This window comes from Rhinolophus sinicus, chromosome 4 (genome assembly GCF_057876585.1).
Source record: "Rhinolophus sinicus isolate RSI-liver-muscle chromosome 4, RSI-T2T, whole genome shotgun sequence".
NCBI lineage: Eukaryota > Metazoa > Chordata > Mammalia > Chiroptera > Rhinolophidae > Rhinolophus > Rhinolophus sinicus.
Window position 1 is genome coordinate 33991794 of NC_142504.1, and position 16714 is coordinate 34008507.

Sequence of the window (16714 nt, forward strand, 5' to 3'; positions counted from 1 at the left end):
GCTGTCTCTGGGAGTGCACAGGACTGGGCCCCTAAGCAGGTTCGTACAACGAATCCGGCGCTCAGGCAGGGGGCGGGACTCGAACCACGGGCGGGGCTGACGCGACCTAGGCCGAGATCACCTCACGCGCACGCGGTGCAATCACCGAGCGCGCCGCTGCCGCCCGCCGCCCTATCGCAGCCCTCGCTCTCGAGATTCCCTCCTCCCGCCCAACCGGGCGCCGTGTCTGGAGCCCCGCCCCGTCCTGTGACGCACCGGGTGGTGCGCGCAGGGGACCGGAGTAGGTTTTGTAGGAAGCCGCCTCTCTGCCGACTTCTCTCGCATAGTCCGTTCCGAGGGGACGCGGCTACCTGGGCCTCCAGCGTCTCCGGGGGACTGAAGCGGCGGCGGCGGCAGGGATGGCATTGCTGGGCTTACTGCAGGCGGGCGGGTCGGTGCTGAGGCAGGCAACGGAGCAGGTGACAGGTGGCAACCTCCTATCCATGCTGCTGATCGCCTGCGCCTTTACGCTCAGCCTGGTCTACCTGTTCCGCATCGCCATCGGCTACCTGGCCCCTCTGCACGGCGGGGCGGTAAGTGCACCCCTGGAGGTCCGGGCCTCACCCGCTCCGGGAGATGCGGCGAGGGAGACGGCCGAATGGCTAGCGAGGGCGGCGACTGCCTGCTGACAGTCCTGCTTTTGGCGGTGGCCGCGTTTCTGGTTCTGGCTGGGGTCGTGCTGGCCGCGTCTCTGGCCGTAGTGATAGCTGTGCTGGCCGTGGCAGGGCCGGCGGCCGTGGCCCAGGCTGTGGCTCTGAGCGTTGTATTGGCCCTAAGGTTTGTTGCGTGCTTGGTGGGGGCCCTGGCGAAGATGCTATTGGCAGCTGTGTCCCTTTTTGGTGTGATCCTAGTGACTGCCCTTGTGTGGTTGGTTCAGTGTCCTGCGGCATTGCCCCAAATGGAGATTTATATCAGTATGAAGGAGGACGTGTTCAATTTGGAAGAGTGCGGGTGACGGGTGTTTTAGGGACCTTCCTATAGTGCTAATAAAATCAGTTTCTCTGTTACTGGCTTTATTGACCACTAGCTTCATACTTCTATGATATATTTGATGAAAGCATCCTTAACCAGCCAACACCTAGTGGCTTTAAAAACTACCCTTTTACTGACAATGGAAGTACAAACTATTGACCAAGTAGTTTTTAAAATAATTTTTTGAACTATAACAGGCATAAGGAAGTATTATTTTAACTACAAACGGTATTTTTGAGGAAGTGGTATTTGTCTTGGGAAAGAAAGGTAGCTTTAGTATTTTAAGATTGTTGGTACTATTACCTGAAGAGTGAGTTTGTAGTGCTCCTTACAATTTGTGACCATGAGAGATCTGAGGAGTCTTAAGCTTTTTCATCACTGCAAGTCTGATTTCCAGGAGACTTAATGTTGTAATCTGCAAGTCCCATTTCGGGGCATCTAAAGTACCTTTTATAGTGACTGCTAAAGAGTACCTGCTAGAGTGGATCTACTCTCTAAAATCAGTGGATCTAGTTCATTTGCAGCGAGAGAAGCATGAGATGTGTTCTGTTTACTGATAAATGTCATTTTTTAAAATTAGTTTCTGGTGTACAAAACAATGTAATGTAATAGACATTTATGCCCCTCACGAAGTGATAACCCCCCCTTTCCCAATCTGCTACCCCTCTGACATTGTATATAGCTGTTACAGTTCCACTGACTATTTCTTATGCTGTACTCCACATCCTGTGACCATATATATACATATATATATATATACACACACACACACACACACACACACACACACACACACACACATACACACACACATATATACGTATTAAATTATAGTTGACGTTCATTATTATTCAGCTTCAGCTTCAGGTATACACTGCAGTGGTCAGGTACCTACACTGTCCATGAAGTGGTCTCCCTAATAAGACAAGTGTCCATCGGATACCCTAAAAAATCTTTACAACATTATTGATTAAATTCCTCAAACTGTCTTTCGTATCCCTGTGGCAATCTTGTGGTTACCGATTGTGCTTTTTAATCCCCTAACCTTCTCCCTCATAACCACACCCCTCCCATCTAGCAACCCTCAGTTTTTCCTCTATATCTCTGAGACGGTTTCTGATTAGTGTTCGTTTATTCTATTCTTTAGATTCCACATATAAGTGAGATAAAGTGGTATTTGTCTTTCTCCGTCTGACTTCACTTAGTGTAATGTTCCCTAGGTCCATCCATATCATGGCAAATGGTAAGAGTTCATTCTTCTTTATGGCTGTGTAATACTCCATTGTGTAAATGTACCACAGTTTCTTAATCCAGTCATCTACCGATGGGCATTTTGGTTGTTTCCATACTTTGGCTGTTGTAAATAGTGCTGCAGTAAACACAGGAGTGCATATATTTTTTCAAATGAGTGTTTTGGATTTCTCTTGATAGATATCTAGGAGTGGAATTGCTGGGTCATAAGGTAGTTCCGTTTCCATTTTTTTGAGATATTTCCATACTGTTTTCCATAGTGGCTGCACCAATCTGCAATCCCACCAGCAGTGCACGAGGGATCCCTTTTCTCCACATCCTCACCAGCAGTTGTTGTTTGTTGATAAATGTTATTTCTCAAACATTCCTCTTATTTCTATACTTCAAGTTACTGTTTGTCTTTTTCTTCTATACCTTCTTTAGAGAAGATTCTGGGACTGAAATTGTGAGTGGTAGTGGAAATAAGTGGTCAAGAAACTACAGTTTCGGGAGGCTGGTTGGCTTAGTTGCTTAGAGAGTGGTGCTCTTAACAAGGTTGCTGGTTTGATCCCCACATGGGCCACTGTGAGCTGCGCCCTCCACAACTAGATTGAAACAACTACTTGACTTGGAGCTGATGGGTCCTGGAAACACACACTTAAATAAGTAAAAGTTAAAAAAAAAAAAGAAACTACAGTTTGATTTTTCTGGTCTTTGTTTTGCTACTAATGGTTAGGAAAGTTGCCTAGAGCCACTAATATAGTATTACATATTCTGGATTGTGGTCCATTATAATTGCAATGCCTTTGTGTTTATCTGGTCATCTTACAGCATGTTTTGAGTTTCTGTTCTTTTTACTATGAATACTCAGTCCTAAAATATTTGTATTTTGGCTGTTCTTAGTTACTTTTCTTTTTTTTTAAAGTTTATTGTGGTGACAATTGTTAATCAAGTTAGATAGGTTTCAGGTGTATAACTCTGTAATACATCATCTATATATCACATTGTGTGTTCACCACCCAGAGTCAGTTCTTCCATCACCATATATTTGATCTCTTTTACTCTCATCTACCACCCTCTTCCCCCCTTACTCTCTGGTAACCACTAAACTTTGTTTGTGTCTATGAGTTTTTGTTTCTTCATTTGTTCTTAATTACTTTTGATGCTTCATTTTGGGGTAACTTTTTAGTATTAATGGCAAATTTAATTTGTTTGGTCATGAAACCGAACTGGGTTCCTCCCTTAAAATGAAATGTGAACTGAAAGTTTTTTGTTTTCTCTTGCAGAAAAGTCCACCACACATTTTCTCTCCAATTCCATTCCTTGGGCATGCCATAGCATTTGGGAGAAGTCCAATTGAATTCCTAGAAAATGCATATGAGAAGGTAAGTCTTCCAAATGATTACAGGAAATTAGTGCTTTTCAAACTTTTCTTTTAAATGGTATAACATTTAGCTTCTCTCATGTCCTGGGGTGATCTCTGAGGTACCACTGAGGTACCACTAATTGATCCTTCTTTTTCTTAACCACGCATCTGTGGAATTTTGTAACCTGCACTACACTTCTATGACTTATGTTCTACTTGGCTGACGCACACAACACCACGGCCACTCAGATAGTGGCCCTTTTCTCCAGTGAGCTTTCCTGTTCCTAGTCAGTCATTAACCCCACGTTCCCACTAAGAGTTGTCATCACTCTTAACTATTTGACCTGCACAATATGAACGTAGACACCCAACCTATTCTTAGATCACAACTTCTCCTGGTTTGCCTGTACATCTCCTTCCATTATAACCATTCTCGGACCTCACTAGATCTTCCAGTCCATTGTTCCATTTTCTTTGTTGTGATCTATCAGCCTTCTTTCTTTACTTTCTTTTTCCACTTTGGGACCGTGGTCCATCATTTGAGTTACACTCTTGCCAATACCTTAATTTCCTTACTCCTGGATCTTTTCATTGTGTTTACCTGATAAAACCCCAATCTTGGAAGGGAGCCTGTTTGTCATTTTCTCTTCCTTGCACAAGATTAATTCTTTCCTAATTTCATGATTGTTGCCTACGTTAAATGAACTTCGAACACTTTTCAGCAATCCTATATGTTTCTGTTGTTGGCTTACTTTTCCACTCCCCACAGAGACTAACTCAAAACTTTATTTTTTAAACGTCTGAATTTTCCTACATTTCTATCAAAGCAGATGACTTTGTTTCCTCTTTAAAGAGATTAAAAACTAGCCATTGGGCACTCCCTCATGTTCCTAATTTCAAATATACAGACCTAGTGATGGTTATATAATCCCATTATCTTTTCTTGCTAGTACATTATTAATTATAAAACACTTAACTTTGTGCCAGTACTTACTGCTTTATATAGATTATCTCGCTGAAGCAAAACCTTCTGGTTCATTCATTTTATAGATAACAAAACTGAGAAACACATTATACACATATAATTTGTTCTTAAGCTCACTACTAGCTAGTGGCCAAGCTAGGATATACATATGGTTTGATTGCCAAGTCTATGCTTTTAGTAATAATAATAATAATAATAGAAAATGCTTATTAATGTTATGGCCAAGGCACTCTTTATACCGGGGATGCCAAAAAAATGTATACAAGTGGACACTTTGGTCAACGTTGCTCAAGCCATAGTTTGCCATATTCAGAAGTGTCTGGACGCTGATGGTAACCACTTTGAGCATCACTTGTAATTGCAGAAGTCAAACATGACTTGCAGTCATTTTTTTGTTATCAGTATATATTGTTACAATTTTAATACTGTCTTCCATTCTTAAAATGTGTACACTTTTTTGGCACCCTCTATATTTTCATATTCCTCTAATATAATATGTTCTCTAACATATGTATGTTTATTTAATCTTGACAACAGTTCTGTGCCGTAGGTACTATTATTATTTCCATTTTATAGATGAGGTAAACTGAAGCACAGTGTTGGTGAGATAGTGGTAAAACTAATAACTGAATAAACTTCTGGTGTCTTCACATAGCAAGTACTTTAGGAAAGGTCATATCCTTTGGCTCCTTCTGTAAATTTGTCTTTAACCAAGGGGGAAAAAACATCTATATTCTCAAAGATAGTCATTGCAGAATTGTATATAATAAGTTAAAAAACTGACACATTACCTGTAAATCAAGTAATGAAAGAATAGTTAGTTATTGATATTATGATGTCTATAAGATAGAATATATTTTAAATATAAACAGTGAAAAAAGCAGAATATAAAGTTTTATTTATATTCCATTTGCAACTGGATGAAATATTATACATTTGGACAAAGACTAGGGGAAAATTGCTTTAAGGTTTATGAATTTATTTTCAACAAGTTACTGTTTTGTGATTTAAGAAATTAGTGTTTTAGTGCTCCGTGTTTTTTGGTAACATCAGTATGGGTACTTTTTTCTCTTTAGTACGGACCTGTGTTTAGTTTTACCATGGTGGGCAAGACGTTTACTTACCTTCTGGGGAGTGATGCTGCTGCCCTGCTTTTTAATAGTAAAAACGAAGATCTGAATGCAGAAGATGTCTACGCTCGTCTGACGACACCTGTGTTTGGGAAGGGCGTTGCATATGATGTGCCGAATCCAGTAGGTGACACTGTTATCTTCAAGAAAGACCAATCTACGCTGTAATAATTATAGCTGGTAGTGCAGGAGTATACATGTAAAACGTAGAAACAGTTTATTCCTTTGTTCAAAAAGCCGAACAATCATGAGATTCAAAAGAAGAGAAGCCATGGGTAACTGACAAAGAATGGTTATTTTGTTTTGTAGTTGCTGGCATGGACCAAGCAATTTCAAAGGGCTTGCCATACAAAGAAATAGAATGAATGATAGCTTACAAGGATTTGATTTGAGAGAGTAACAAGAAAATCCCGTTATTTCATCAGAGGGCCTCCTATCTTCCCACTCCTGCCTGAAATGCTTGCATAAGAGCTCCTTTGAGCTAGAGATCATAGGCTTTACAAGTTTTTATGATTTCCTTTCCCCACTAAAGTCAAACATTAAAGTGCTGCAAGTCGATGTAAAACACAAATCAGATAATTGGCCTGCTTGCTTGGTGTGGGCTCTGGCTATGAATGTACACACACTGCCTAGAACCCTAGTGTAGCAGTTAAAAATTGACATTAAGTGTTGTTTCTGGGGGTGGGAGAGTTGTGGGGGATGATTGGCTTCCTGAAGGACAAAAGCAAGAGCCCTGGAAAAACCTTCTGGTTAGATATATGTGTCTTTTCACACAGCTTATCATACTCTTAAAATAGAAATGCCTCAAAGGGTTAAAACCATTAGTTGTCTTGGTGTGAAATTATTTTATTAAGACTATATTATATTCTAATTGACTTCTGGAAGATAGTGTCAGTGAGGATGACATTTGTTTGGGAATAGAACTGTGGAATATGTGAAGGAGGATTAAAATAATATTAAAGCATAATGGACCTTTGGGAGATTGTGTTGGCATTTCGGTTAGGTTGGAGGACTAGAAGATAATAGAATAGGAAAAGGGAGCCCTGGAGCCCGGAGTGGGAAAAGGGTATATAGGAAGGAAGGTGGGAGGTGGGATTCCTAATTTATTGTTTGTCTAGGGCTGCGTAACAGGTGTTTTCTGCACATTACTTCAGACTTATGCACAAATGCTCTATTCCACATCTGGTGTAGTTTCTAAAAAATCCGTTCACTATTTTTAGTTTCAGTTTTTCAGAAGGTTGTTTTCTTTGAGTGTCAGATTTATTAATAACCCAAATGGATCTTGTGATAAAACAAAATTGTGTTTTAATGCTATATACTCTTAATGTTTTGAAGGTTTTCTTGGAGCAGAAGAAAATGTTAAAAAGTGGCCTTAATATAGCCCACTTTAGACAGCACGTTTCTATAATTGAAAAAGAAACAAAGGAATACTTTCAGAGTTGGGGAGAAAGTGGAGAAAGAAGTAAGCAAAATGTTTTGATTTTGCATTTGTCCTACTATTTCTACTTTTCTATGACTAGAAATCTAAGAGTGTGTGTGTGTGTGTGTGTGTGTGTGTGTGTGTATGTGTATAAAACAAACTGCAACATACGAGTATGTTAAAGCACCTTAGATTTAATGGAAAGAACATGTTATGATTACTGTGGAGTTAAAAAGACCTGAGAGAAAGTGATTATTGCTGCTCACTTAGCAAAACCTTAAAATGGGTTAAATAACATGCATATTATTCAGCTCATTTGTACAAATAACGTAAAAATGATTCATGAGTAGATTTTGAAATAAACTGAACGTAAAACTTTTGCGAGTTCACTTTAAGTTAATAAAATATATATGTATTATTATTTTTTTACCCCTAACGGGCAAGTAAAGGTCTAAGCAATTTAATTGTCTAGTTCTGACCTTCCCACTTTGGACCTGGGAAATGACCCATTCCTCAGTTTTAGGACTACTGGTCTTTAGGAAGCACCTCATTGCTGTCCTCATATGCACTAAATGACCTGTTTTTGCTGCTTTGGGTATAGTATGAGGAACTCAGATAACCACATTAATTTTTATCTTCACTTTATTTTTTCAAGGTGACGGGTTTATGAATGAGGCTTAGAGATGCCTTTGTGGCATCGATTTTGGCCATTTAGAGGGTGGGGTACTTCCCATCATTTGGTTTCTTGCTTCTTTGTTTTATGTAGTGGGGTGACCACATATCTATATGTCTATCAGCTTTTTTGATGATATGAATAGTACCTGTTGGTTCTTGAGTTGTTTTTATTCAGTTTTCTTTCATAATTACTTTATATCTCTAAGAAAACAGGACATTTCAAAATAATTTTTAGCAATGTTAATGGGAATAATCTTTTCCCCTCTAGATTTGTTTGAAGCTCTTTCTGAGCTTATTATCTTAACAGCTAGTCATTGTTTACATGGAAAGGAAATCAGAAGTCAGCTCAACGAGAAGATGGCACAACTGTATGCAGATTTGGATGGAGGTTTCAGCCACGCAGCCTGGCTGTTGCCTGGTTGGCTCCCTTTGCCGAGTTTCAGGTATGGATAAACAATTTATATATGGTGATTTAACTTTGTATAATTATTGTAGTGTTGGTATGCTTTGGTAAGATAAAATTTAAACATAAAACAAATTGTGGCAGATTATGAGTCCCCATTCTTCTATAAGAAGTCAAGACAAGTTTGCTTTATATAAACTATATAGTGAACTCATTTATGGTAAGTTTCTGTTTATTACAAAGGTAATTTGTTGTCTGTCCTAATATTTTAAAACGTACTTATCTTACATACTCCTTACACTCAGGAAAGATTCTGAACTCGACTTAAAAGTGGTATAGCCCTCTAAGCACTGGTTTGAAAGTATTTGACTGTTTTGCAGTATACTGTGAAATTTCTTTGTTTGAGGTATTAGTGCCTTTAGTTTTCTGTCTCCTTGCCAGCTGTACTGTGATTACTTAAAGGACAGGCACCACCAGTGATAAAAGAAATATTGTTCATAGGAATTGGCGTATTAGTAGTGTCTTACATATTAGTAGGCTTTCTGTATCTTCATTCTTTTCTGTTCAGGTGAGCGATGGGGAGGTGTTACATTGGTACTTTTCCTTCCATTTCTGCACTTCTATCTACTTACAGAATGAAGAGGGGTGGGAGTAAAAGGCAGAGCCAGGAGAGGTTCTTTGGAGTTCTTTGGAACTCATCAATACCTTACAGTTGTAGGGAGCTATGCAGTTATCGAAATGTTTTCATCCATATTATGTTGCAACATCTAGCACAGCCCTGGGCCTCTAGTAGTTTCTCCATAAATGTGCATTGAGCCTTCTTCCACCTTCCCAATCTCCAGGATGAAGTCAGAAATTCCTGAGCTTGGTGTGACAGGCCCTTTACTACTTTCCAGCCTAGTCTTTCTCTGTCTTACCCAAACCAATTGATTTAACCCAATTACTCCATTCACTTTCTCAAACAGGCTTTATGTTTTCCTGGCTCTGCTGCATAGTGTTAACCTTCAGTGTCATCTTCCCTTCTGCTCACATTATCTCATTCAATCGTCAGTAACAGTCTTAAAAAAATGAAGCAGGGCAGGAGTTTTTGTTAGAAGGCTTCATGAAGAGGGGCGAGGTAGTCAGATTGCTGGCTATGTGATCTTATGCAGCTATCTGTGCAGTGAGGATATCTGTGCACCTACCTCATAGGTCAAAGTGGGTAGTTCATGTAAAACACTTACAGTTCTTGTTACCTAGTGAGCATCCTATTTTAAAGGTAAAATTTTGGGAGTTCAAGTTTTTTTTCTGACTCTATTAGTATTTTTACCCCCTATATAACCCTCTGTTGTGTTAGAAAATGAAAAGTAGAATCAAACCCTATATACTGTAGTCATACTCTGAAACCTAGACTTAGATAATCCAAAATAATCCTAGGTTTATTCAAATCCTATAGAAGAACCAGAGTGACTATTGTCCGCTTTAAGAAACACATTTCTTGCCCTGAGGGTCCCTATAAGTCCATAACAATATGATTTTCATGGTGTCTTTTTTTTTCTCTTTGTTCTGAGTTTTGTCAATTTTTTTAGAGTCAGTAAAGTTGGGTAAGGTTGCTTTAAGCTAGGTCCTCGTTATTTTCAAAATGAATTTGATGCCACAAAGTATTGCTTTATTTTTTGAAGTTATTTCTTCTTTGAATTACAGACGCAGGGACAGAGCTCATCGAGAGATAAAGAATATTTTCTATAAGGCAATCCAGAAACGCAGACAGACAGAAGAAAAAATTGATGACATTCTCCAGACTTTACTAGATTCCACTTACAAGTAAGAGGTGTTCAGATCACGTATTAAGCTGAAGCAGAAAATTACACATTAAAACACAGTTAAATAATATATCCAGTTAAAAAGTAATGATGCTAACAAAATCAATAGCTATGACCTTTAGATTTTTAAATGGATGAGACATAAATTACTGGATCTCATGCCTTACTGGAATTCCAGTAACTGTGCATGGTGAAAAATGTTTGCTAGGAAACTGCAATGAAGTCTTTTATAATCAAAATTGTATTTTCTATTGGTCTGTTTCTTTTCCCTAATAGAAAAAAATATCTGACTTGCGATACAAGAGGCTATTATACCTCAAAAATTTATTCATTACGACCCTTTATGTAAAAGATGAGAAATGAAATGTTGTCTACCAAAATGTTAAATTTGTGGGTGTGGTTCATTCCATAGGGATGGACGTCCTTTGACAGATGATGAAATAGCAGGCATGCTGATTGGACTGCTCTTGGCTGGGCAGCATACATCCTCAACTACTAGTGCCTGGATGGGCTTCTTTTTGGCCAGAGACAAAACACTTCAAGAAAAATGTTATTTAGAACAGAAAACAGTCTGTGGAGAGGATCTACCTCCTTTAACTTATGACCAGGTTTGTTGATTTTCAGTTTCTTTGCTTCCTTATTTGAGTATCTGTGCTAGTTTTTAAAGAGGACAGTTTGAGCAACAAAAGCAAAAATAAACAAATGGGACTACATTAAACTAAAGTTTTTGCACAGTGAAGGAAACCATCAACAAAATGAAAAGATAACCTACTGAATGGGAGAAGATATTTGCAAATGATACATCCAATAAGGGGTTAATATCCAAAATATATAAAGAACTCATACAACTTCACACCAAAAAAGCAATCTGATTAAAAAATGGGCAGAGGATCTGAATAAACATTTCTCCAAATAGGACATAACAAACGGCCAACAGACATGAAAAGATGGTCAACATCACCAGTTATCAGAGAAATGCAAATCAAACCACAATGGGATATCACCTCACACCTATCAGAATGGCTATCATCAATAAATTAACAAATAACAAGTGCTGGTGAGGATGTGGAGAAAAGGGAACCCTTGTGTACTATTGGTGGGAATATAAATTGGTGCAGCCACTATGGAAAACAATATGGCGGTTCCTCAAAAAATTAAAAATAAAATACCAGAAGTTCCACTTTTGGGTATTTATCCGAAGAAATCCAACACACTAATTCAAAATATGTGCTTCCCTAATTCTATAAAAAGCTATATGCTTTCCTATAGCAGCATTATGTACAATAGCTAAGGTATGGAAGCAACCTAGATGTCTATCGATAAATGAATGGATAAAGATGTGATACATATACACAATGGCATATTACTTGGCAGTAAAAAAGAACAAAATCTTGTCATTTTTGACAACATAGATGGACCTAGAGGCTATTATGCTAAGTGAAATAAATCGAATAGAGAAAGACAAATACCTTTTGATTTCTATTTGTATGTGGAATCTGAAAAAACCCAAACAGAAACAGACCCACAGAGAGCCAGCTGATGGTTGCCAAAGGGGAGGAGAGTGGAAGGATGGCTGAAAAAATAGAATTTAAAAATAAAGGGGACAATTTGAGATTTTCTATATACTACAAATTGGTTAGCGTCTTTATTTTCTGAAAATTCCCCATAGACCTCCCTGAAATGTCCTAATGCTGGATTTGGTTTGCTAGTATTTTGTTGAGTATTTTTGTACCTATGTTTATAAGGGATATTGGTCTGTATTTTTATTGTGATGTCTTTGATAATTGTTGGTTATCAGAGTAATATAGGCCTCATAGAATGAGTTTGGAAGTTATTTTTTGGAAGAGTTTGTGAAGGATTGATGGTAATTCTTACACGGCTAATCGAATTCACCAGAGAAGCCATCTAGGTCTGCTTTTCTTTGTGGGAAGTTTTTTGATTCAATCTCTAGTTGGTACAGGTCTATTCATATGTTCTATTCTTCTTGAGTCAGTTTTGGTAGTTTGTCTTTCTAGGAATCTTCCCATTTCATCTAGATTGCCTCATTTGTTGGCATACAATTGTTAATAGTATTCTCTTATAATCCCTTTTATTTTTGTAAGGTCAGTAGTAATGTCTCCTCTTTCATTCTCGATTTTAGTAACTTTTAAAATAATAGCTTAGTTGACATATATTTCACATACTATAAAATCCATCCTTTTAAAGTACACAGTTTGCCGTTTTTTAAAAAATATATTCAGAGTTCTGAAATTTAGAAATTACAATTGATTTTTAGAACATTTATATCACTTCCAAAAGAGAGCCAGTACCTGTTAGCAGTTACTCTCCATTTCCCTGGCATCCTATCCCTAGCAACCACTAACCTACTTTTTGTCTCTATGGATTTGCCTATTTTGCACATTTCATATAAATGACCATTCATACGGTCTTTTTTGACTGGCTTAAAACTGGCTTCTTAAGCATGTTTTAAGGTTAATCCATGTTGTAGTATCAGTACCTCAATCTTTTTTATTGCCTCATAATATTCCATCATATAGATAGATATACCATATTTGTTTATTCATTTTTCAGTTGATGGACAAAAGGGTTTTGTCCACCTTTTGGCTAGTATCAGTAATGCTGCTCTAAACATTTGTGTACAGGTTTTGAAAAAGTTGACATTGATGATTTTTGCTAGTGTTTTTTTTAGATGAGTGAATTTTTGCATGTCCTTACTATACCATTCTTCAGGGTGATCGCTTCTGTTTCTGCTACATTACCCTCTTTTCTCTTATTGATCATGGACAGTGATAGAACAAGATTCATCCCAGCTACCCTGAACCAGTTACCTCTGTACTTCTACCTAGAATATAAGCTATTTTGTAATAATCCAGAAGTTAAAATAATTTTAACTTAAATAAAATGAACTAAATAAATTTTAATTTATAAAATAATATTTAACTGTTGAAGTATGTTAAATATTGTAAAACTCAGGAAATGTTTTATCTTTTTAGGTGAAAGATCTAAATTTACTTGATCGCTGTATAAAAGAAACATTAAGACTTCGACCTCCTATAATGACCATGATGAGAATGGCCAAAACTCCTCAGGTTAGTCTTTTGGCTAGATTTCCTCCTCTGTGCCCCTAGTATTTATATATCGAAAGATGATTTTCAGAAAGAGAATTTTTTAAATTAAAAAAAGTAGAATAATCACTTCTACGTACTTTTCAATTTTACATATTCCAAATATTTATTTTTACATAATTGCTGACAGGAGACAGGCTCTAATCTGTTCCCTGTATTTTTATTTGACAGTTAGGGTTTTTAAAATGGAAGTAATTTTATTTTCAAAAATATTTTGTTGTTAAGAAAATAATTATAACAGTACTGAAGTGTATAAATAAGATTGTGAAAAGCTCCTTAAAATCCCACCCCTACCTCCAATGCATTGACTTTTTTGTATATATACTTCTAGTTCAATACTGGGTCACTTGCAAATCATCTTCAGTTAAAATGATTTTTAGCTGGCGTATCATCTAGCTAGTTTTAAAATATATGTGCATATCATGTGTATTACTGCTTTATTACACAATGACCTGATTATTTGGTAGAATGTTTTAAAATTATCTCATGAAATGTGTTGCTTTCATTCGTAGACTGTGGCAGGATATACCATTCCTCCAGGACATCAGGTGTGTGTTTCTCCCACCGTCAATCAAAGACTGAAAGACTCATGGATAGAACGTCTGGACTTTAATCCCGATCGCTACTTACAGGATAATCCAGCATCAGGAGAGAAGTTTGCCTATGTGCCATTTGGAGCTGGTAAGATTATTACATTTTACATTTGAAATGTTTGTTCTGACAAAATTTGTGGTTGTCAAAATAATCCATGTGAATTTTATTTACAAATATCTTTCCCTTTCCTAATAGGGACATTCTTGCAAATGTGTGGGTGTTTTTCCCACACCAATTCTTTTCGACACTTGACCAACTGGGTTCATACAAATCAATTCAATTCTAACACTACCTGGGGTTAGCACAGTATGGCACCTTACCAGGACCTCCACGTGTTCACCAGCCTGGAAGCTCTCTGAACACTGCCTCCGCCAACCCTGGTATTTCAGGGATTTTTGAGAGAGCTTCCTCAACTTTCAGCCCCTTTCCTGGAGGTCAGGGGTGGAGCTTTCCCAAAGTTACCTCATTAACAAACTCAAATGTGGCTGAAAGGAGCTTGTTAGGAATAACAAAAGGCTCCTTGCTCCTTTCACCTTTATTACTCTTTTCATGAGATAGTCCAAAGGTTTGAGGAGCTCCATGCCAATGGGAGGAAGACCGAATATATATTTCTTATTACAAATCACAGTATCACAGTTGCTGTACCTGTACTATTGAAGTCAGATTTGAGGTCAGTTTAAATCCTCCAACTTGATTCTTCTTTTTCAAGATCACTTGGATATCCTAGGTCCTTTGCATTTCCATATGTATTTTAGAATCAGCTTGTCAGTTTTTTTTTTTTAATGGGGAAGGGGAACAGGATTTTATTGGGGAACAGTGTGTACTTCCAGGACTTTTTCCAAGTCAAGTTGTCCTTTCAGTCTTAGTTGTGGAGGGCGCAGCTCAGCTCCAGGTCTAGTTGCCCGTTGCTAGTTGCAGGGGGCGGAGCCCACCATCCCTTGCGGGAATCGATCCGGCAACCTTGTGGTTGAGAGCCCGCGGTCCAACCAACTGAGCCATCCGGGAGCTCAGCAGCAGCTCAGCTAAAGATGCCGTGTTCAATCTTAGTTGCAGGGGGCGGAGCCCACCATCCGTTGCGGGACTTGAGGAGTTGAACTGGCAACCTTGTGGTTGAGAGCCCACTGGCCCGTGTGGGAATTGAACCAATAGCCTTCGGTGTTAGGAGCACGGAGCTCCAACTGCCTGAGCCACTGGGGTGGCTCCAGCTTGTCAGTTTTTAATGTATATATGACCTTTTAAATTTTGATCTCATTATGTGTTGCTGTTTTGGGTTTATTAGATCCCTCTTTCTTCAATTTGTAATGGCATTTAAAGTTTTGATTGGAAGGTTCATATTATTTTTTAACTAGAGCTCTCTTGAAACAGAAACTAAGAATATTCTAGTATATTCCCAAACTAGGTTAGCATCGTATATTTCAAACCTTATATATATTTAACCTAGATAAAAAATGATGGAAAAGTCATTATATAATTACCCAAGTACCATTTCCCCTAAAAACATATGTCAAAAATCTCCTGGGATTTTTATTAACTGTATCATTTTATGTGAAAAGATGTTATCTTTTTATTATAATATCTGTATATCTGCTCTTCATCTACCTGTAGCTAAACAAACTTTATCACTCCAGGTTAAAAGAAGTGAGAAAGAATTGCAACTGATTCTTATGAAAACTTGCTTTTTTTTTTTTTTACAGGGCGTCATCGTTGTATTGGGGAGAATTTTGCCTATGTGCAAATCAAGACAATTTGGTCCACTATGCTTCGTTTATTTGAATTTGATCTCATTGATGGTTATTTTCCCACTGTGAATTACACAACCATGATTCACACCCCTGAAAACCCAGTTATCAGATACAAACGAAGACCAAAATGAAAAAGGCTGCAAGGAATATGTGAAACATCACTGTAAACGGCAAAAACATTAGAAGAGAATGAAGTTTATGAAACAACTCTTCAGTGCATTTTCTTTGAGGGTGTAATTTTAAAAGACTGCCAGCTTAACTTAGGATTTTTGTATTTTCTTAACTGAAAGGTTCCATCAAATCTAATGGCATTTCAGACATTTCCCAATAGTTTTTTGATGGATATTTACTACACATGCTTTGTAAATTGAGGAAATCAAGCTCACCAATAAATAATTATTTAGGGGGATCTTGGTAATTGGCAAATTCTAAATAACAGGATTTCTTGATATTAATTTTAATAGCTCTTGGCAAGTTAGTTCAGGGTACTCAAATCTTGGACTAGATGCAGGTGTAAAAGCTCAGTGAGATACTAGGAAGCCTCAGATCATTCATTCACTTGCTTGGTAATGTTTGTGTGTGTGAGTGAGGATTGGTGGGTAGAGAATAAACTCACATTTAAAGCCTTGGATAAAAGAGAAACGGTATTGTTTTGGTGTGATGATTCTTAGTAATGATGGAGCTGTGTTGTAGACAAATTTGTCCTTAAGAAACACTGTCTATAGGAAATTGGGAGAGATCTATGATACTGACTTAATTACATTTCCTAAAAAAAATAAATTAATACTGAAGACTGCTGTGTGACTTGATCTAATTACTAAATATTTACCTACCTGATAAATTGGTCTCTTCTTCCTGTTAGTCACATCTGTGAAAATCCAAAATAAAGTCTCTGAGGGATAATTTTTGTTCTCTTCGGCTCAAGGTGGTTCCCGGCTTCTTCTTAATGCAATTAGAGATTTTATGTTACTAGTTCTGTTTATTAAAACTTAATTTATGCCAACAAGCAATTTTGTTTGTTTTTAATAGAAAATCTGAGATCAGGAAACTCTGGCTTTAATATAAGGGTAATATGAAGCAGACTAGTATCATTGGTCCTATTTCATGGAAGTTGTGTTCGGGAGTCAACCTAAATTATAACGAGGGCCTGTCTCTATCATACCTGTAATTCAACGACATAGTCTGTTTTTACTAGATGACGCCAAAATATTTTCCATCATGTGTATAACAG

General features: G+C 37.7%; 1 protein-coding gene across 1 annotated transcript; it reads left to right on the forward strand.

Annotated features, from left to right (window-relative positions):
* The first annotated feature begins 268 nt into the window (after positions 1 to 268).
* On the forward strand, positions 269 to 16276 carry CYP51A1 (cytochrome P450 family 51 subfamily A member 1). Its single transcript, XM_019716672.3, has 10 exons — positions 269 to 572; positions 3528 to 3626; positions 5669 to 5845; positions 7058 to 7184; positions 8086 to 8260; positions 9904 to 10023; positions 10435 to 10630; positions 13016 to 13111; positions 13660 to 13828; positions 15436 to 16276. Exons 1-10 carry the CDS (start codon positions 399 to 401, stop codon positions 15612 to 15614), a joined length of 1512 nt encoding a protein of 503 aa, XP_019572231.3. The 5' UTR covers positions 269 to 398; the 3' UTR covers positions 15615 to 16276.
* Positions 16277 to 16714: the final 438 nt, after the last annotated feature.

Bases quoted from the DNA above. Each gene is read 5' to 3' on its own strand.
- CYP51A1 (XM_019716672.3), top strand. From the start codon at position 399: ATGGCATTGCTGGGCTTACTGCAGGCGGGCGGGTCGGTGCTGAGGCAG. The intron at 3,627-5,668 runs GTAAGTCTTCCA...TTTTCTCTTTAG, and splicing joins TAGAAAATGCATATGAGAAG to TACGGACCTGTGTTTAGTTT. The intron at 7,185-8,085 runs GTAAGCAAAATG...TTTCCCCTCTAG, and splicing joins GGGAGAAAGTGGAGAAAGAA to ATTTGTTTGAAGCTCTTTCT.